At 36.3% G+C, this 16,968-nt stretch overlaps 1 protein-coding gene across 2 annotated transcripts; it reads left to right on the top strand.

Annotated features, from left to right (window-relative positions):
- The first annotated feature begins 742 nt into the window (after positions 1–742).
- LOC134651741 (tetraspanin-13) lies at positions 743–12,480 on the top strand. Of its 2 annotated transcripts, XM_063506850.1 has the most exons (7): positions 743–1,068; positions 2,099–2,269; positions 2,902–3,000; positions 4,189–4,314; positions 5,223–5,351; positions 8,027–8,142; positions 12,138–12,253. In XM_063506850.1, the coding sequence occupies exons 1-6, from the start codon at positions 1,009–1,011 to the stop codon at positions 8,099–8,101; spliced, it is 660 nt and encodes a 219-aa protein (XP_063362920.1). In that variant the 5' UTR covers positions 743–1,008; the 3' UTR covers positions 8,102–8,142; positions 12,138–12,253. The 2 variants fall into 2 exon arrangements, with proteins under 2 accessions (XP_063362920.1, XP_063362913.1); XM_063506843.1 differs by lacking the exon at positions 8,027–8,142 and having other exon boundaries at positions 12,138–12,480.
- The last annotated feature ends 4,488 nt before the right edge of the window (positions 12,481–16,968 follow it).

Here is a 16,968-nt window from a genome sequence, read left to right as displayed (position 1 = left end):
TGCACTGCGTGTACTATCAAAATCGTTGCAGACTTATCTTAATGTAACTCTTACTGTGTTGGAAAGTGAAGTTTAAATTTACCGCTAAACATGAGCACCTTCAAAAAGGTATAACAATCGTTATTATTTGAAGTCGGTTATAAAAGCTAGTATCTTAATGATGTCTTGTGAAGAAATAATTACATAGCTATTAATATACCGACAAGTTATCGATACTGTCATATGAACATTTTGTCAAGCCCTATCGTAAAGTAACAGGTCATGTTTTTACACAAAATATTTTAAATTATAGACTAATATGATAAAATATTAGCACACAAAGGAAGAAAAACTTATAATGAACTTTATAAACCGGCTTCTTACACTTTTTACGATGTTAATTTGACAAAATATCGTTATGAAAATTTCGCTAGGAATATCATAAATCCTCTGAAATTAGTGTTTGCTTGGATTATTTGGCACTGTAACACTGAAATCCGGCACACTACAAGACACAATCTTCACTGAATTACTTTATTTAATACTTTTCGTCCTAATCCGTGTATATTTTTCAATTTGAAAATTACTGTGATACGCTCTTGGCCGTCCGCGGCCGTCGTCAAAGTCAAAAGTGGTCACGTTTTCTCATTGGTAGTCTGACTCTTTCGCACTCATGGTATGTTCATATACGTGATGGCTTCCCTTTCGCACACTTCAGCTGTCTGTCAAGCGCGAGCGCGAAAATGACAAGTCTGTGGATAAACGTGAAACTATCGGGCAAATATAACGCGTTATTTAAATATATTATTCTTTATGCGTATATATCGTTTTCACTTTATTCAGTACTCTTGATTGTAAAAATCTGATCAGTTTGGACCCTGTTTAAGATAGTTGTGTATATTTCATCCTACATTTATTTGGCCGATGCATGAGACATGGATTTTCGAGTGTAGATAATAGCTGTTCCTTGTTTCTGATTCTGCCACATAAATTGTTATTATTATAAAAAGGAAGACAAAAATCATCAGGATGTGCGGAGGATTCACCTGCTCTAAAAACGCGCTGATTGCGCTTAACATCCTCTATGTGGTAAGATATCGAATGATTTTGACCTTACATTCGAACAAAAGATTTCATGAATATACCTTTCACACGCCGTGTGCATTTCTCTGGCCTCTAAATTCTATTATGTAAAGTGTAATCTGATTTGAGCAATGCTCAAAATTTAGGCTGCCTATACTTTAAGCAACAAAAATAACAAAATGTATTTCAGAATTTTCCAAACAGTATTTTATAGTATCAAATTTGCAAGTTTGTCAATGATTTGAATTATTCAATTGAATAAGTAATCCTCATTTGTTTTCACCTTGTTGATTCTGATTTTGATAGTTTAGGAGGGGAAGAGGGAGCATTCAAAGTTCTTTGAGGAGGCCTCAATTATGTTGGGTTGTTCTATGGTCTATGGAGATATATTACAAATCAATAATGTACCCCAATGTTCAACAAGTGCGAGGTCTTTTGTTTTTCAGGCTTTCAAGATATAAGATGTTTTTTCAACATTTAGGTATAAAGTGTCATTCAATAGAACTTGCTAACTATGTAAACAAAAGTTACTAATAATTTGACATTTAGTGTCAATTTTAGTATGGCGGTTTGTTTACATAGTTAGCAAGTTCTATTGAATGACACTTTAGTGTATCTGAAAAGTGAATATGTATGTAGGGCATATTTAACAACTTCCTATGTGATGGTACTGACCCTTAAAATGAGAATGAAATTGCCTGTCCTAATTAAAACATTACATTTGATTTACCAGAATGTAGGAAACAACCAATTTTATTTTTGAAATTTCTGTGCTAATTCCATAGTAAAATATTTTCATTAAGTATGAGATTTTTATGTACATAAAGTGCCATTTTGATGAAGAGCTGTTTAAATGTTGTTACTAAGTCCCATGGATCAGTATGATATACAATCACCTTAAAAAACATGGCTAAATAGTGTATAGTTAGAATTTATTAAAGTAAGAGCTTGTAACATTTGGACATCTTTCTCTTCTCATCTATCTAGGTCTCTTCATATATTCTCGTGCGCATAAGTGTCTATAAGACATTTCCAGGTGGTGGCTTCAATCTTGATATCAGTAGCGGTGTATGGGCAGACTACGTCCCTGGTGAACACCAACCTACCAATTCTCGGGGGTATCCTGGCATGTGGCGTCCTGCTCATCTTGATCTCGCTGCTGGGCATGGCTGGAGCCGTCAAGCACCACCAAGTTATGCTGTTCTTTGTATCCTTTGACTATACTCGTATGTTTCATAAATTCATAGTACATAATTGATAGGAAAATTATAATCAATCTGTTAAGGAAATGTAAGTATTTTTAAATGTTAAAATTATTATTTAAATTGTCTTTTTTCAGGGTATTTTTTATGATATGTACTAGCAACCCGGCCCGGCTTCGCACGGGTTAACAAATTATACATAAACCTTCCTCTTAAACCACTGTATCTGTTAAAAAAAACCGCATCAAAATCTGTTGCGTAGTTTTAAAGATATAAGCATACAGACAGACAGACAGACAGGAAAGCGACTTTGTTTTATACTATGTAGCAGTGGCGGCGCGTCAAACATATCCATAGGCAAGCCGGGGCTAATTTGGCTTACATATTTCCTTTAGAACTCTGCTCAAACGTCCAAAAACAGGCAAGCCAGTGGGAATCGGCTTTTATGGACGCGCCGCCACTGCTATGTAGTGATATATAATAGTGATATATATTATATATATATACAAGTAAGATGGCCGTAAAAGTCTGGAAGAACAATGTTACAAGCATGATTGTTTCTTATCAAATGTGGTTTAACAATATAGCATGGATTCAATAATATTCAGACAGACAACTTCCTGAACCGCTTAATCAGTACATGGTGATTCTTTTCCTGTTGTTCCTGGTGCAATTCTCCGTGGCATGCGCCTGTCTCGCTGTGAACTCGGACCAACAGGAGATGTTGGCAAAGCAAGTGAGTCCCTACAGTCATTATTAAATTAAATTAAAATTTCTTTATTTAAGACAACATATGGTCCATACATTTGTTAGTTATAGCTTATGATTTATGTTAGCAACAATGGTAACCTAATAAAATATTTTATAACAGAGGACAATCTAGCTTATTAGCTATCATGTTTAGAATGCTGTTGCTACTCCCGCGCACTCTGTCAAGCAGTGAGGCCGTTTTCTTGCGCCACACGGCATCAAACCGTCAGTGCGCGCCTCGGCGAACGTGGACGATGCGCTGCAGAAACGCGGCAGTTTCAACGGCATCCTAAAAGCATTATTGTATTGAATGTGCAAGGCATTGTAAGCTCGCTGAGTATATGTAACCCACAGACTTGACGTATACAAGGATGTACAGTAAGCCTTAAAGAGAAGTCATTATGAGATAGCTAATAGTAAAAATTTACAGTGTTCTAGTGTAAATATCTTTTTTTTTAGATTAGAAATCGTTTCCATTCATTTTTAACCATAAATGTAAAGGCAGTGGCGTATTTTAGTGTTTGATGCCCTAGTCTACAAAGGTTTGCCACTCCATTGCTGATCACGATCGTCTCTATACATTTTTATCAAACAACATCAATAGAGACGGAACATCATTTCCATATTCACAGTAGCCTCTTTGTATGAACAGCTCCTAGTGGCGCAAATATACAACATGTCAAAATACTGTTAAAGCACTTGCTTGCTTTCTCTTGCAGACCGTAGGTAAATTAGAGGTAGATTGTCTCTAAGCAGACAAACCAGTAGGAATTGAGTGCTATGAACACGCCGTTACTGCTACATTCACAAGCAATAAGTTTTTTGTTTAAAATATTTTTTTGATACAAGCTTTTATTACTGACTGTACTTTTCTTTTAACACACAACTAAAACTGATCAAAATAGTTCTAACAAACACAATTAGGCTCAATTGTTATATCACAGAGTTCTTATGGCCACCTCCTGTGTCCATCATCAGATCAGTTCGCCATAATATTGCATTGTCACCCAACTTACATATACATATGTGAAGTTTCAGTTACATCGAATAATTTGTTATGGAATGGGATGGGGAAATAGTGGGTCTAATTTAACTTGCAATATTTGACCCGAACAAACATTATAAACAAACAAAAGCTTATAAGACTAGTGTCAAGCTTCATATGACATTTTAGGGATGGAACAAAGTGAACACCGAAGTGAAGAGTCAGGTGCAGGAGAAATTTCAGTGCTGCGGGTTTGAGACTAACATTCGCCCCCTTAATGCCACGTCTGACTACCCCACCTGTGACGCTGTCAACGTAAGTGGAAAATATTTACGTAAAAAACATGCAGTAATACCCCAATGTACAGTAAAATATTCCTTCAATTTAGCGGATTTTCGTAGCTCTGCGCTCGAAGCCGATCCCAGCGTTTTGGTTTTCCCGCTTTGTAGAGGAAAGCGACTACGAACAGAGAACCCGCCGAGCGGGTTCCCGGCACTCTGTAAAACGAAAAATCTGAAAATAAAACGAACTCCTGTTACCATAGTTTCTGAAAAATAACACGAATAAATTCTCACAAACAAATGTTTTATGGTGGAACTTTCAAATATAATATATACTTCCATACTAATTAGGTACATTTTTATACATATAGTTTCCAGAAATATCCATGATAACAGTGATTCTCTTACTATGTCACTCTACAAATGTCTAATTGGAATAGCTTACGCAGTGACATATAATCACATTAAAATAATCGCATTATTTCACATTAGTTCTAACAGCAACACGTTTCAGCTGACTGGTTAGACCTTATATACCTGTAATAAGGTTTAAGAATGGTTAAAATCCTTGGGTATCCAGAATGCTCTAAGGAGTCTAAGGTATCCAGATATTACGATGGCCCAACTATTTCAAACAACGGTACAATATGTATAGTAACTAGTGTCTATCGGAAGTTACGGCATAAAAATCGTGTTTGAGCCAAGGGCCAAAAAACTGCCGAACCTTTCGGCCGCGCCAAAACTGTATTTTCAGTAGTTTCGGTTCCGGCCGAAGTTTCGGTTGCGGTTTCGGAATAAAAATCATCAACACCTCAAAGAATAGCCGGCGTTTGAACCCGCGACCTCCGGATTGCAAGTCGCACGCTGTTACCGCTAGGCCACCAGCACTCTTCTATAACTGTAACCTATCTTTAACAAATATTTAATTTGTTGGCATTACAGGAACTTTGCTGCATAAACTCGGCGGACAAAGACTGTGCCTGCGCCCCCTGCATGGAAAAACTCAAGGAGCGTATCGACTACGCCTTTAAGCTATGCGGAGGCATCGGTCTATTCTTCAGCTTCACTGAGGTACTGTATACTGTGTAATAGTAGCTTAATCACGTTTAATACGATTTCCCGCTAAATACGCAATTTAACACTGGTACCTACAAATTGTTTTCATACATTTTTTTCACGGTTAATATATTTTGCCATCTAAAAAAACATTTTTAACGGGTTTTAGTGTGTTTGATTATTTGCTTTGATATTATTTGTGATTTTTCTATCGCGATTTTGTTATTCTAATGATGACGCAAAGTTTTGAATTGATATTGTGTTTTTAAGAAATATATTATTTCGGATGGTAAAGTAGTGATAAGATAATTATAGCTTTTGTTTGTCGACACAATCCAAGTTATCTGATGTTTTGTTTTTTCCGCTCGTGGCGTAGGCGTATAATATTAGGATAAGTACCAGTTTTTCCGTGTTCGTTTTATTAGATAAATAATCTGCTAACTTAGCGGGCTATGATAGTCGCTGGGTTTACGTTACAACAAATTTACACGCATTAGATCTATTATTTAGGTTATATCATAAAATATATTTGAAATAAATCATGAATGTACGTGAGTAGGGAGATAACTTATCTATGTTGTTGCTTAAACTAACTAAAAATAACAACGTCGTAAGTGCCTCTGACAATTATCAGCTATATAGACGTATGAAACATTTTTCAAGGGGCATTGCAATAATCATATTTTTCTAACTGCGCGTATCTTTTTCGAGAGTCTTCGCTTTGCTCTACGACTTATTTGCTGACACGTACCATAGTCTACTAGTTATATCTTGTACTTTTAATTACATTTTACATATGTACACTAATCTTATGATAATATTTACTTTACTTGATGCTAAAGCATGTCACTTTGATTTGTTGTACTTTTTCATGATCAAATATCTTTACTCTGGAAAAATACGCGATAAATATGTATTTGGTATCTTATTTTCATGTCATTGACCTGTTGTTTTTGTACATCTTATAAAACTTACAATTGTATATTAAGTTGGTATGGATAGTTTTATCGCAGAGAAGTGTACACATAGAGTATTGTAGGTATAATTGAGTCACTTCATGAAATATTCAACAAAGTTCTTTTAATAAAATGTAAGATTCTTAACCTTATTTCTGCGGACGAAATTTTCGACTGGTTTTTACAGTTGTCACAAAAACGAACTACTGTACAACCCTGATTTAAACTTTTTTAAGATTTAAGATTTTTACACATTAAATTTCGAAACGTCGGAGGTAAATCTTAAAACTTAGAACAGGTAACACTTAAACAATTTAAGAACTACTGTACAGCTCGCTTAAAAATAACTGAACGTGTACTATTAGGTCTTTTCAATTGAGCCGTGTTTACATATTTCTATGCACCGTGAGGTAGATTCTAAATAAACAATTTGCTATCGTTGTGAACTGATTATGATACGATCGTTTTGGTTAATGGCGCGCATCTCACGCAAGACTTTCACTTCATCTTGCACCAATCAGCGTGAGCGATCTTTGATATCGTATCAAATTAAGATCAAAACCATAACAAGTTGTTAATTCTGGTTCGGGTTCCGTGTTGGCTCTGATGACAACAAGTAGGAACATAGATATATGATTGTTTTTCAGGTTTTTTTTCTAACACATGGAATTATATTTCAGCATATTTCAATTTACGCTTGCTAGCGACAAATAATAGTTTACGCAATAGGAAACGCCACCTACAAATCGATAATCCGTGCTCCTTTATTTGGCGGTTATCATGCCGCGGCCCGGACGCAAGCGGCAATACATTGCGCTCGACCAAATGTAACTGTGGCCCGAGATACACTTGTAGGTTTTACTTACGTAAGTAGGGACACAGCTATACTACAGAATGAGAGATGAATATCGTTATCTCATTCTAACAAATAGCTTTGTCCCTACTTACGTAAGTAAAACTTACAAGTGTATCTGGGCTGGGGCCTATGAAAGGCCTTGATTAGCCGCTCGCCGCGCCGTGCGCCGCTTGCGTCCAGTCCGCGAGCTCATACCAAAGAGTATAGAGTGCATAGAGAAGTTACTGTCATGGTAAAGATGGCAGTGAATTAACTGTGGCTACATAAGTTACTTTGACAATCTGCCTCTATTTCAAATTCTCTTTGCTCATACTATTGCCGTTTTGGAACTTTTGGATGCGTCGTCAGTTAGATAACCGCGTTTATCTTCGAGACGGGAATATTTATTTTACTTTTTGGTGGCGTTCTTTATTGTTTGAACAGGGATCTTCAAATGTATAATTTATTACATTCAAGTGTTATTGTGTTTATTAAAAAAAAAAAAATTGAATTGAATTCTGAAAATTGTACTTTTATAATTGTTCTTACTACACTAAACTACTCACTGTTTCAAGTCAAATGAAGTACTATTGAAATTCGTTTACTCATTATACCTAGTATAAGTATACCCTGAGAATATTTTGTTTGGCCTCCGCCATGTCGGGTTTTCAGTGGTAAGTACTAATTTATTTAAACATGGCGAAGGCCAAATCAAATCTTCCCAGGCTTTATTTTGCGATGGGCTGTCGATAAACGGTTGTCACATCTTGGCTACTGTCCCTAATGTCCTGATGTACTCGTATGGGTAAGAGTTTGGAGATCCCTGTAAATGTGTAAATAGTTTCGCTAACACACTATCCACGGGCATGCATTTGTGACTAACAAATGTTACTTTCCAGTTTCTGGGTGTGTGGTTGACAGTAAGATACCGTAATCAGAAGGATCCGCGCGCTAACCCCAGTGCATTTCTCTGAATGATACGCCGATACGGACTCACGGCGTTTGCTAACTCGAGGTGGTTCACGCGTTTGTGTGTTGCTTATGCATGCTTTATGTCCGCACGTGTTGCACCCACTAGTATAAGCTCTGTTTTTATATTCCTACCTTGTATCTGGGATATAAAGACAAGGATTAGTTATGGTCGAAATTAGGAACACTGCAAGTCTTCTGTTATAAGTGTGCCAAGACAACGCATGCAAAATAACAATGGAACACAGATTAAACATATACCATAGGTGCAATTTTACGCAATAGCAGCACGACCGAGTTGCATAATACACCATTTTATACTATGACAGTCGATGTTCAAGTGTTATTCCCTAGAACTCAGTTCTATTTCATATGAATAAGGATGTGGACGCAACTGAAGTGAGGAGTGCTATCAAACTAAATTAAGGGAGCGCCTGTGTGTGGTTACCGTGAATCGTCTTATATGTATGTTCCACCTTATAGTTGAGGTGATTTTTGCGATGAAAATACTTATAATACTAGACCAGTAGCGTTCGACTAATGGACCCCTAGTGGTATGAGCTAGGGCTCGGACTACTATTAAAAAAAAGTATAACTATAACCTTTTTGGTTAAAGTCCTTATGGTTCGGCGGAGCCTTAACTCATAACATAGTAAGCAGCAGGAGTATACATTTATTTATTCGGACTCGAGAACTGACACGCATCGATTGATTAACAGCAAAGATACATTGGTTGAGTAAGATGCGAAAATCTAAGACAATTTTGTGCTTCGAATTTGACAGGTAAACGAGATGGCGTTGTACAGCTCCATACATTTTGCGGTAACTCTGATTGTTAAAAGTTGACGTTTGACAAGTCAGCGACTGCAATACATATGGTATAGTACAGCGCCATTCTGTTTTGGATGTCTAACTAACGAGCACGTTTTTTTCTTAGACTTTACCTCTCTATTACAATCAATTCTCTTTGGAACTAAGGGGGGCACAACGCAAATATTTGGACGAATTTTTAACTCGAATTTGACAATTCTCACTTCACATTGACAATTGACAATATTAACTTATCGATCCAGAGATGTGTGGCGAATTGTCACTGTCAGAAAACAATTGTCATGTTAGTGAAATGTGGATATATTTAATCAAATCGACGATTGACATAATTTGTCGACCTGACATCTTAGGATTACCTATTAGTAAAAATAAAAATTAAACAAAATTTGGGCACACTGTTGTAGTCTTGCTTGTAAATTTGAATAATGACTTCATGGCATATGTAATACGAGTACATTATTTTATTTGAACCAGTTTGATTACGATTAATGTAAAAACTAGTGTCCGACCGAAACATGTTTTTTTGCCGAAACCGAAACCGAAACCGAATGTTCGGCTTTGGCTCTAGTTTCGGCCGAAACCGAAACCGAAACCGAAACTTTTGTAGACTTGTTAAAATCGTTGAAAAAATGTCATAAAACCGCTTTTACACACATATTATGGGGCTGTCAACACCCAATGTCCTTGAAATTGATGTTACTTAAGCAGCTTTTTTATGAAAATTACTAGAGTTAGACCAAGATAATTCTGCAACGATATTTATAAGTTGATAACACACGCAGTGCAAGTGTTATTTTAAACGTCAAAACTTTTATGAAATTATGACGTATAAATAACACTTGCACTAGTTGCACTGCGTATGCTATCAAAATCATTGCAGAATTTTCTTGGTCTAACTCTATCCATTCACCAGTCAAGCTAACATGTAGGCACAGGGTCAACCAAAAACGCGAGCGCAGCGAGCGCGAAATTTTTTGTTAACAATATCGCAAGGCCGGGTACCGATCTTCACCTGGGCCGAAAAGTCCGAAGTGCCCCAATGAGGCGAACTTTCATGCGAAGTCAAAGCCGTGCTTAAGGCTTCAGGATAAGTAGTTGAGCACAGACTCCAACCAATGTCCATTGTATTCAAAAGCGAGACCGCAGGCCGAGCATGGCGCAGCGAGGCCAAAGGCTAAGCTGAAGTAGAGGACATGTGGAACACAAACCAATGGTAAATTGAGGTAAAAAGTGAGGCTAGTTTTCTTATTATTATCTTGCCCAGGGCCCAGTAACATGCGACAGTGCTATCTCATTCACTTATAGGTATTGACAGCCTCTTAAGACTGCGTCAACCGTCCAGTGGCGCCCTCATTAGTGGAATTGTGTTTTATAATAAACCAATTAATGTCTGTAGGTACCTAATATACATGAATCAGTATATGTAGGTATTAATATTGTTGTCCTACTTATTCCCCAACTTTTGGTCTTTGTCCGAAGTACCATTTCGTAAGTTTCGGCCCGGCCGAAAGGTTCGGCCGTTTTTTGGCCGAAACCGAAACTACAGCCGAAACATGATTTTTTGGCCGAAACTGGCCGAAACCGAAACCGAAACCGAACCTTCGGTCGGACACTAGTAAAAACATAAGCTACATAAAATACATAAGCTCTTCAGTCAAAAATATCGTGATATTACTGCCGCTGCAAGCATGTTTTTGTATTGCATGTAATCTCTAATTATACGCTTCTTGCTTCGACATTATAGCTTGCTAGCTCATGTCGCCTTAGGCCTTCTTATTTTCATGCTTAAGCTTTGGGCTTCATTACAGCTAACTAGCTGCTATAATGTAGTTGTATAACTATAATGTACAACTACATTATAGCTCTGTTAATGCTACCTACATTTACACGTTTGGCTTGCGTTTGTCGAGACTGTCTCGACAAACGCAAGTTTCACTTGCGTGAGCTTGCAAGAGCTTGTCGCCGATCCGGGTCAGTGTCGGATTTGAACATAGGTTAAAGAAATACAAACAACCTGTCCGGAACCCGGAATACTAACACACTTGCAAGAGTGTAAATGGCATTCAAGCGTTTGCAAAGCGTAGGATAACAGTGCTTGAGATACTGTTTTGTCTGTTAGTAGTGTCTTTACCATCATACTATTTACAGTATGGAGAAGTACGAGTAGGTTTTCACGAATTCGTACTCTATCTTAAAATACGCCTGCGCAGCGTATAAAACGTACTACGTTTTCTATATTAGCCTTGGGTCATTTAATCACGTCTTAGTAATTCGATTCTCTGTAGCTGTCTACGATATATCGAAAGACGTAAGAAAAGGACTGTTTGGCTCTTGACACAAGCTGCTCCTTTCATGTGACCGTTGTAAATATTTTAAAACTTCCAATTTTAACTTAATTGTGAATTAATAAGCAGCAAAGCATTGGCTTTTTTCTTCATGCCGCGTGTATGCATACTCATCATTGATAAGTATAAAACTAACTTTACCTACATTGTAATCTAATTGTTTAATTTGCATGCCTCTCGATGTACTTTAATGCAGCACTTTACGCACGGCACTATCACTTTGTTAGCATGCAATTATGCATAAAATGTTATTGGAACAAAATTTAAGCGATACAGCTAAGCGATACAGTTTAAGTTGTACAGCTTAGCGCAATGCGACAAACGCGATTAAAATACTAATTAGATATAATCGAAAACTGACCTTTGCAAGTCGTTTTAGTTTGCACTTTTGTTTGTTTACACCAATTTCGTTGCATTGCGGTAAGTTTCCTTGACTTATTATAAAAGGTTTTGGCCTGAGGTAACCTCGAAGTTTAAATATCTTCCCTTGCAGGATTCTTGAAAAAATGGTGAATTGATTTCTTGCACGTTATACCTACATACATTATTAGCTTACAGAGATGATTAACCTAAACCATAATCTAGGAAACTAATAACTGTTGTTGCTCTTGTCTTGTCTCTTCAAGTACATATAGTTTTACAATAAGCACGCTGTGACGGTTTTAGATGTTTCAGCTTTTGTACTTAAGATAATCAAAAAAGAAAACAATAGCTCTGATACTTAGGTTTTCTAGACCCTAGTTTATTCATCTTTTCCTTTCTTAAGATCGAATGTTCTTACTTAAGAGCGAACAAATTGAACTTCTGAGAGAACCTCTTGGCCAACAAACTTTGTACCAATATTGTAAAGCATGTGTGGTTGCAGCTCTTCGCCGTGTGGCTCGCCCGCCGCTACCGCAACCAGCCTGACCCGAACTACAAGGAACCTCACGCTATTTTCCCGAGGAAGAACTACCTATACTGAGAAAAACCGATAATTTAATTAGCCTCAACAATTTAGGAATACACAGGTTTTAGTTTTAGATAGTCAATGAAATGATGGGCGATTATTTACTTTGCCATAATGGATTAAAACGCATTTTTTAATTAGTCAATCATTTCAAAAGTAACTTTTTACGTTGCTGATTCTATCACCTATGCCCTGTGTTATAAATGTACAATTTTACAAGTCTAAACCGGCAATGTTTAGCCTAAGCTTCGCGCCAATGATGGATGGCTCAATCGCTTGAATTTTGTCAGTTTACATATATAAAATTGTAACTTTAGGCTCGGGCACTGTATACATAACTAAAAAATAATACTCTACGACTGACGTATCATTATTCAGCCCTTAAATAGAGCAAACTATGTCTATGTAAAAGCCTTGCCAGAATGTAAACTAGACAAAAACACTTTATCAGTAAACCCAACCATAATATTGTTGTTGCTATCCTTGTAACACTTCAGAATAATGTTATCTGCCAATCTTAAGAAAACCTTTATGCACGGACAAGAATGAAAGATTAATTTGATTGCTATTAAATTAACAAATTTACTATTTCTGACACATTATTTTACAGTTGGGTGAATTAAGTATGTTCAATGAGTTCAATACCCTCATTTATTAAATTCAATACCCTCATTTATTAAATATCTGAATTAATAATGCCTATTATGGTCATACACCACAATATATACGTGTGATTATAGTAGGTTGTTTGGCCATCTACATGTCCTAGATTATTCATCCTGTGTCCTATAGATAAATAGACAGGCAAGATAAATCATTAAATTACTTAATATTTATTAATGCTGTCTCGACTTAATCCCGAATTAGTTGTGGTTCCATATTTTAACCGATCGTTTGCTGTGTGTCTGTATCGACGAATACAAAATATTGTAATGTTACATTATTATAAGCCATACGATCTCAGGACGACTTTTCTGCAATTTAGGGCTCAGGTTCATTGGTCGAATGGAAACTACGTACTGGCATTATTCCCGTATTCTAATAAAGGAAGAAGAAAATAAAATACAAGCTACATAATGTAGGTTCGTAACTTTATGTCATTCATTCAATGATATGCTAACAAAAAAACACTTCTATGATTTTTAATAGATCTTGTCCGTTGAAAAAGATTTACGATTGGTCAGTTAATCATGTGAAAGATAGTACTAATTTGACAATTATTGCGATTTGACATTTAAAAGCTTGCATTAATTGACTTACCAATAACATTTCTGGGTCGATACTTAACCAGCGACAATTGTCAAGCTAGTGTAATATGAGTCAGATAAACACCCCTATTTCACCAAATTTACAATTGTCATTTGACAATGACAATTCACTGTACACTTCGGGATCACTTTACTAATTTAGGTTGGAAAATAGGTGTCATCCAATCATTTTGACCCTGAAATGCCTCGATTATCATTGTCTCTTACAATTTTCAAGTTTATGAAATAGGGACCTGACAAAAAATGGTCTTCGGTTAAGTGACTCGATAAAACTGGTTTTATCCATTTAAATAACTAAATTAACGTTTTTCCAATAAAACTAACGTGAGCAGAAACCATTCCTAGTCGTCCAATGAAATTGCGCCCTTATATATAGAGATACGATGGTTGTTTCCTAGCAAATAGTATGTGTAAGTTGTACATTTGTGTACTAGTCAGTAGTCTAATTATTTTGTAGTGTTTATGGATCCTTTTGCTTCCAGTATTTATTGAATGTCAAATTGAGTGATAACCTACTTATCTACGCGTACGTAGTTTTTTTGTACAGTCAGGATGTTATTTTTTATTTTACACAAATCACACGGCCACCATCCATGACCACTGTGTACCTTTAAATTTACGTATTTGCACGCTACAAAGGCAAAAGTATGCGAGCTCCAGAGATAATTCACGAAAATAGATTTAGTGCTATAGGTGGCCGTCGATGTTCCCAGTGTTGATTTTCTTTTTCAAAGAAAACCAATTATGTAATAAACAAAATACATAGTTTTACTCACAAATTGCCGCATGCACAGATTAATAAACGTTACTGTTTAATTAAAACTTATTTTAATTTTTTATGATTTCCGTGTAAAATAATAAGCTTTATTTTTATACGCTGTTTTACGATACATTATTTATTTTCTACCAATGAATTTTAGAAAACTCGCTCCTTTACTGGTGTACAAATGTATTTTATTATTTATGTAGATATTTAAGTCTTAGTAACTTTTAGTGCTGATTATTATGTTGCAGTTTTTTATTGGAAGTAAGAACGACCATGTCGATATATATAATATTCAAATACTTATATGTTTTATCGTAAATCATTATATCATTAACTAATCATTACTTAATCAAATATTGAACCATCTACTTAGGAATATCTATGTTAGTGTCTATTCAAGCATACTTTTTTTGTGATGTCTCTATTATTATAATTTAAATTGCTGATAAAACCTATTTAATAAATGTATGTTTTAGATTTCATGCTCGATTCTTCAACGGTCAGTCTTGTTTCACCAACTTTACATTTCGGGGAAATTAAGCAGCAACCATATCCAACAATAATTGTCAACAATATGATAGCGAATTGTCATTGTCAGATGACAATTGTCAAGTTGGTGAAATAGGCTCCTATTTCACGGATTTGACATTGACAATACCTAGATATTAGGTATCATTTCTTTTATCGACCCCGAAAATTGTTAAGCGTTGAAATAGGGCCCGAGCTTTAATTATGTTAGGTATATAGTAATCGCGGACGAAATACGTTAATGCCTCATTCCGTTTAAGTCCAGATTATCTAACGCATGTAGTCTAATTTAGAGGTTACTTCACAAAAGATATACCCTCTTTGAGAAGACACTCTTAAAGTGCTTTATTTTACTAAAAGTATATCAGCAATTATATTGTGTATATTAGCCATTTGGACTTGTATAGTATAAAGTGTACAGCTAGCATTAGATGTACCTACACGGGCACAATTATTTATTTACGGACAGGGGCCCGTTTCTCATAAGATTGTAACTTGTAATACAAGCGGATGTCACTTTTTGACAGCTTTGTTAGAAAGGGACTTCCACTTGTATTACAAGTTACAAGCTTTTGAGAATCGTACCCCCGGTATACCCCTCGGACATTTCACAGCGAAAGATTGAACAACCAAATACGCGAATACCCTAAAGGGAGCAGCAATTAAAGACCGTGACCATACTCATCGTATCAGAATAAAAGATTTTCTCGCTAATTTCATCCGTGAGTTCATCTGCTGCTGGCTGTACCTCGCAGTGGCAAAGCGTGCAATATTTATGTTAATTTAGATCACAAATCACTTGCCTAGCTGTGCGCAGACAATGTAAGACCACTGGCGGTCACCACTCATTAGCGCCTCCATGCTAATTTACTATGAAAGCAATTATCCTCCATCTACTCGTATTTGTCGTCTTGGTGCGCCGCAGTGGGCTACCCCCTTGAATGATAATGCAACTGACTGCAAATAAACAGAAAACGGGGGGAAGTAATGAGCTGGGTTGGAGACATTTGCCTAGTATACAAGTCCGTGTAGTCACTATACTTACCCCGTTTTTTAAGATTAGTATTTTTCTAACCTCAAAAGTAGTGCTAAAATTAACTTTTTCTTCCGCAATGATAGGGTTCCTATAATATCTAATATTGCGGTGCATTATTATGTAAACGACACTATAACTATATATTTTTCTATATATAATTCAGTGCAGACCTAGTTACTTAGGTTTAATTTTGGAGGAAAATAGTTACCACTACTTTTGAGGTTATAAAATTTCTAATCTAAAAACAAAGGGGGTATCTAAACTATCTAACTTTAGTTAATTGGCTGTTCATATGAACGCTTTGTCACTGCTGGGTAGTTTTGTGAGTTGGCTTAGCTGAGCCTTAAAGATTCGAGCCGTTAAGACTTTTGTGACCATATGATGGCTACCGCCAGCATCGAAATTAGAAAATCATCTATCTGCTTCTCTATCGCTCTTGCGTAGGAATTCAAGTGACAAAAGGCGATAGAAGATTTTCAAATTTCTAGGATTATCCATCTGTTTTCAGTTTACCTATCATTATTTAATCCAATTCAGGGGTTTAGCATATGAGGCTCGGTCCAAGCTGCCTCATAAGACTACCGTCGAGAGATGTTACTGTGTGTCGAGTATCGTTCGAGTTGTGCCCTTCCAGCTATGTATCTTCTCGGAATAAAGTGTGTTGAGCATTACTACTTGTTTCAATATTAGTTACTAGTGGCTCTGTGAGCTTTAACCTCTAGCGTCCCACCCTACGGTCCTAAAATACTAGAACATAATTACCTTATTATGCTACAATTAGATTACCTACTAGTCTCTGCTACAATCAAGCTTACCGTAGATGGTCATAAGAAATCCCTACTAATATTATATATGCGAAAGTATCTGACTGTCTGTTACCTCTTCATAAAGTTAGTCAGTATGGAGGTAGTTCAAGGCCCGGAGAAGATCATAGGACAGTTTACATCAGTCATCACATTAAGTCAGTGAGTCATCATTATGATTCCACGCAGACGAAGTCGCGGGCAGAAGCTAGTCTTTAATACCTAATACTTACAAGAAAAACATTTGAATGTCTAAACTGAAGAAAAAGTAAAAATTACCTGACAAACAACTTTGTACGCAGGTAACCTGTATATTGATCCCGAGGGCTTTTTATTACAATGTATG

Source organism: Cydia amplana, chromosome 1 (assembly GCF_948474715.1).
Source record: "Cydia amplana chromosome 1, ilCydAmpl1.1, whole genome shotgun sequence".
Lineage (NCBI taxonomy): Eukaryota > Metazoa > Arthropoda > Insecta > Lepidoptera > Tortricidae > Cydia > Cydia amplana.
The sequence above is the reverse complement of the archived record's forward strand: the minus strand, read 5'-3'. Positions and strand labels throughout refer to the sequence as shown.

What these genes read in the sequence shown, in the direction of transcription:
- LOC134651741 (XM_063506843.1), top strand. Translation starts at nt 1,009, where the DNA reads ATGTGCGGAGGATTCACCTGCTCTAAAAACGCGCTGATTGCGCTTAAC. An exon ending in CGCTTAACATCCTCTATGTG is followed by an intron (nt 1,069 to 2,098) that starts GTAAGATATCGA and finishes AGACATTTCCAG; the next exon opens with GTGGTGGCTTCAATCTTGAT. An exon ending in CCACCTGTGACGCTGTCAAC is followed by an intron (nt 4,315 to 5,222) that starts GTAAGTGGAAAA and finishes TTGGCATTACAG; the next exon opens with GAACTTTGCTGCATAAACTC.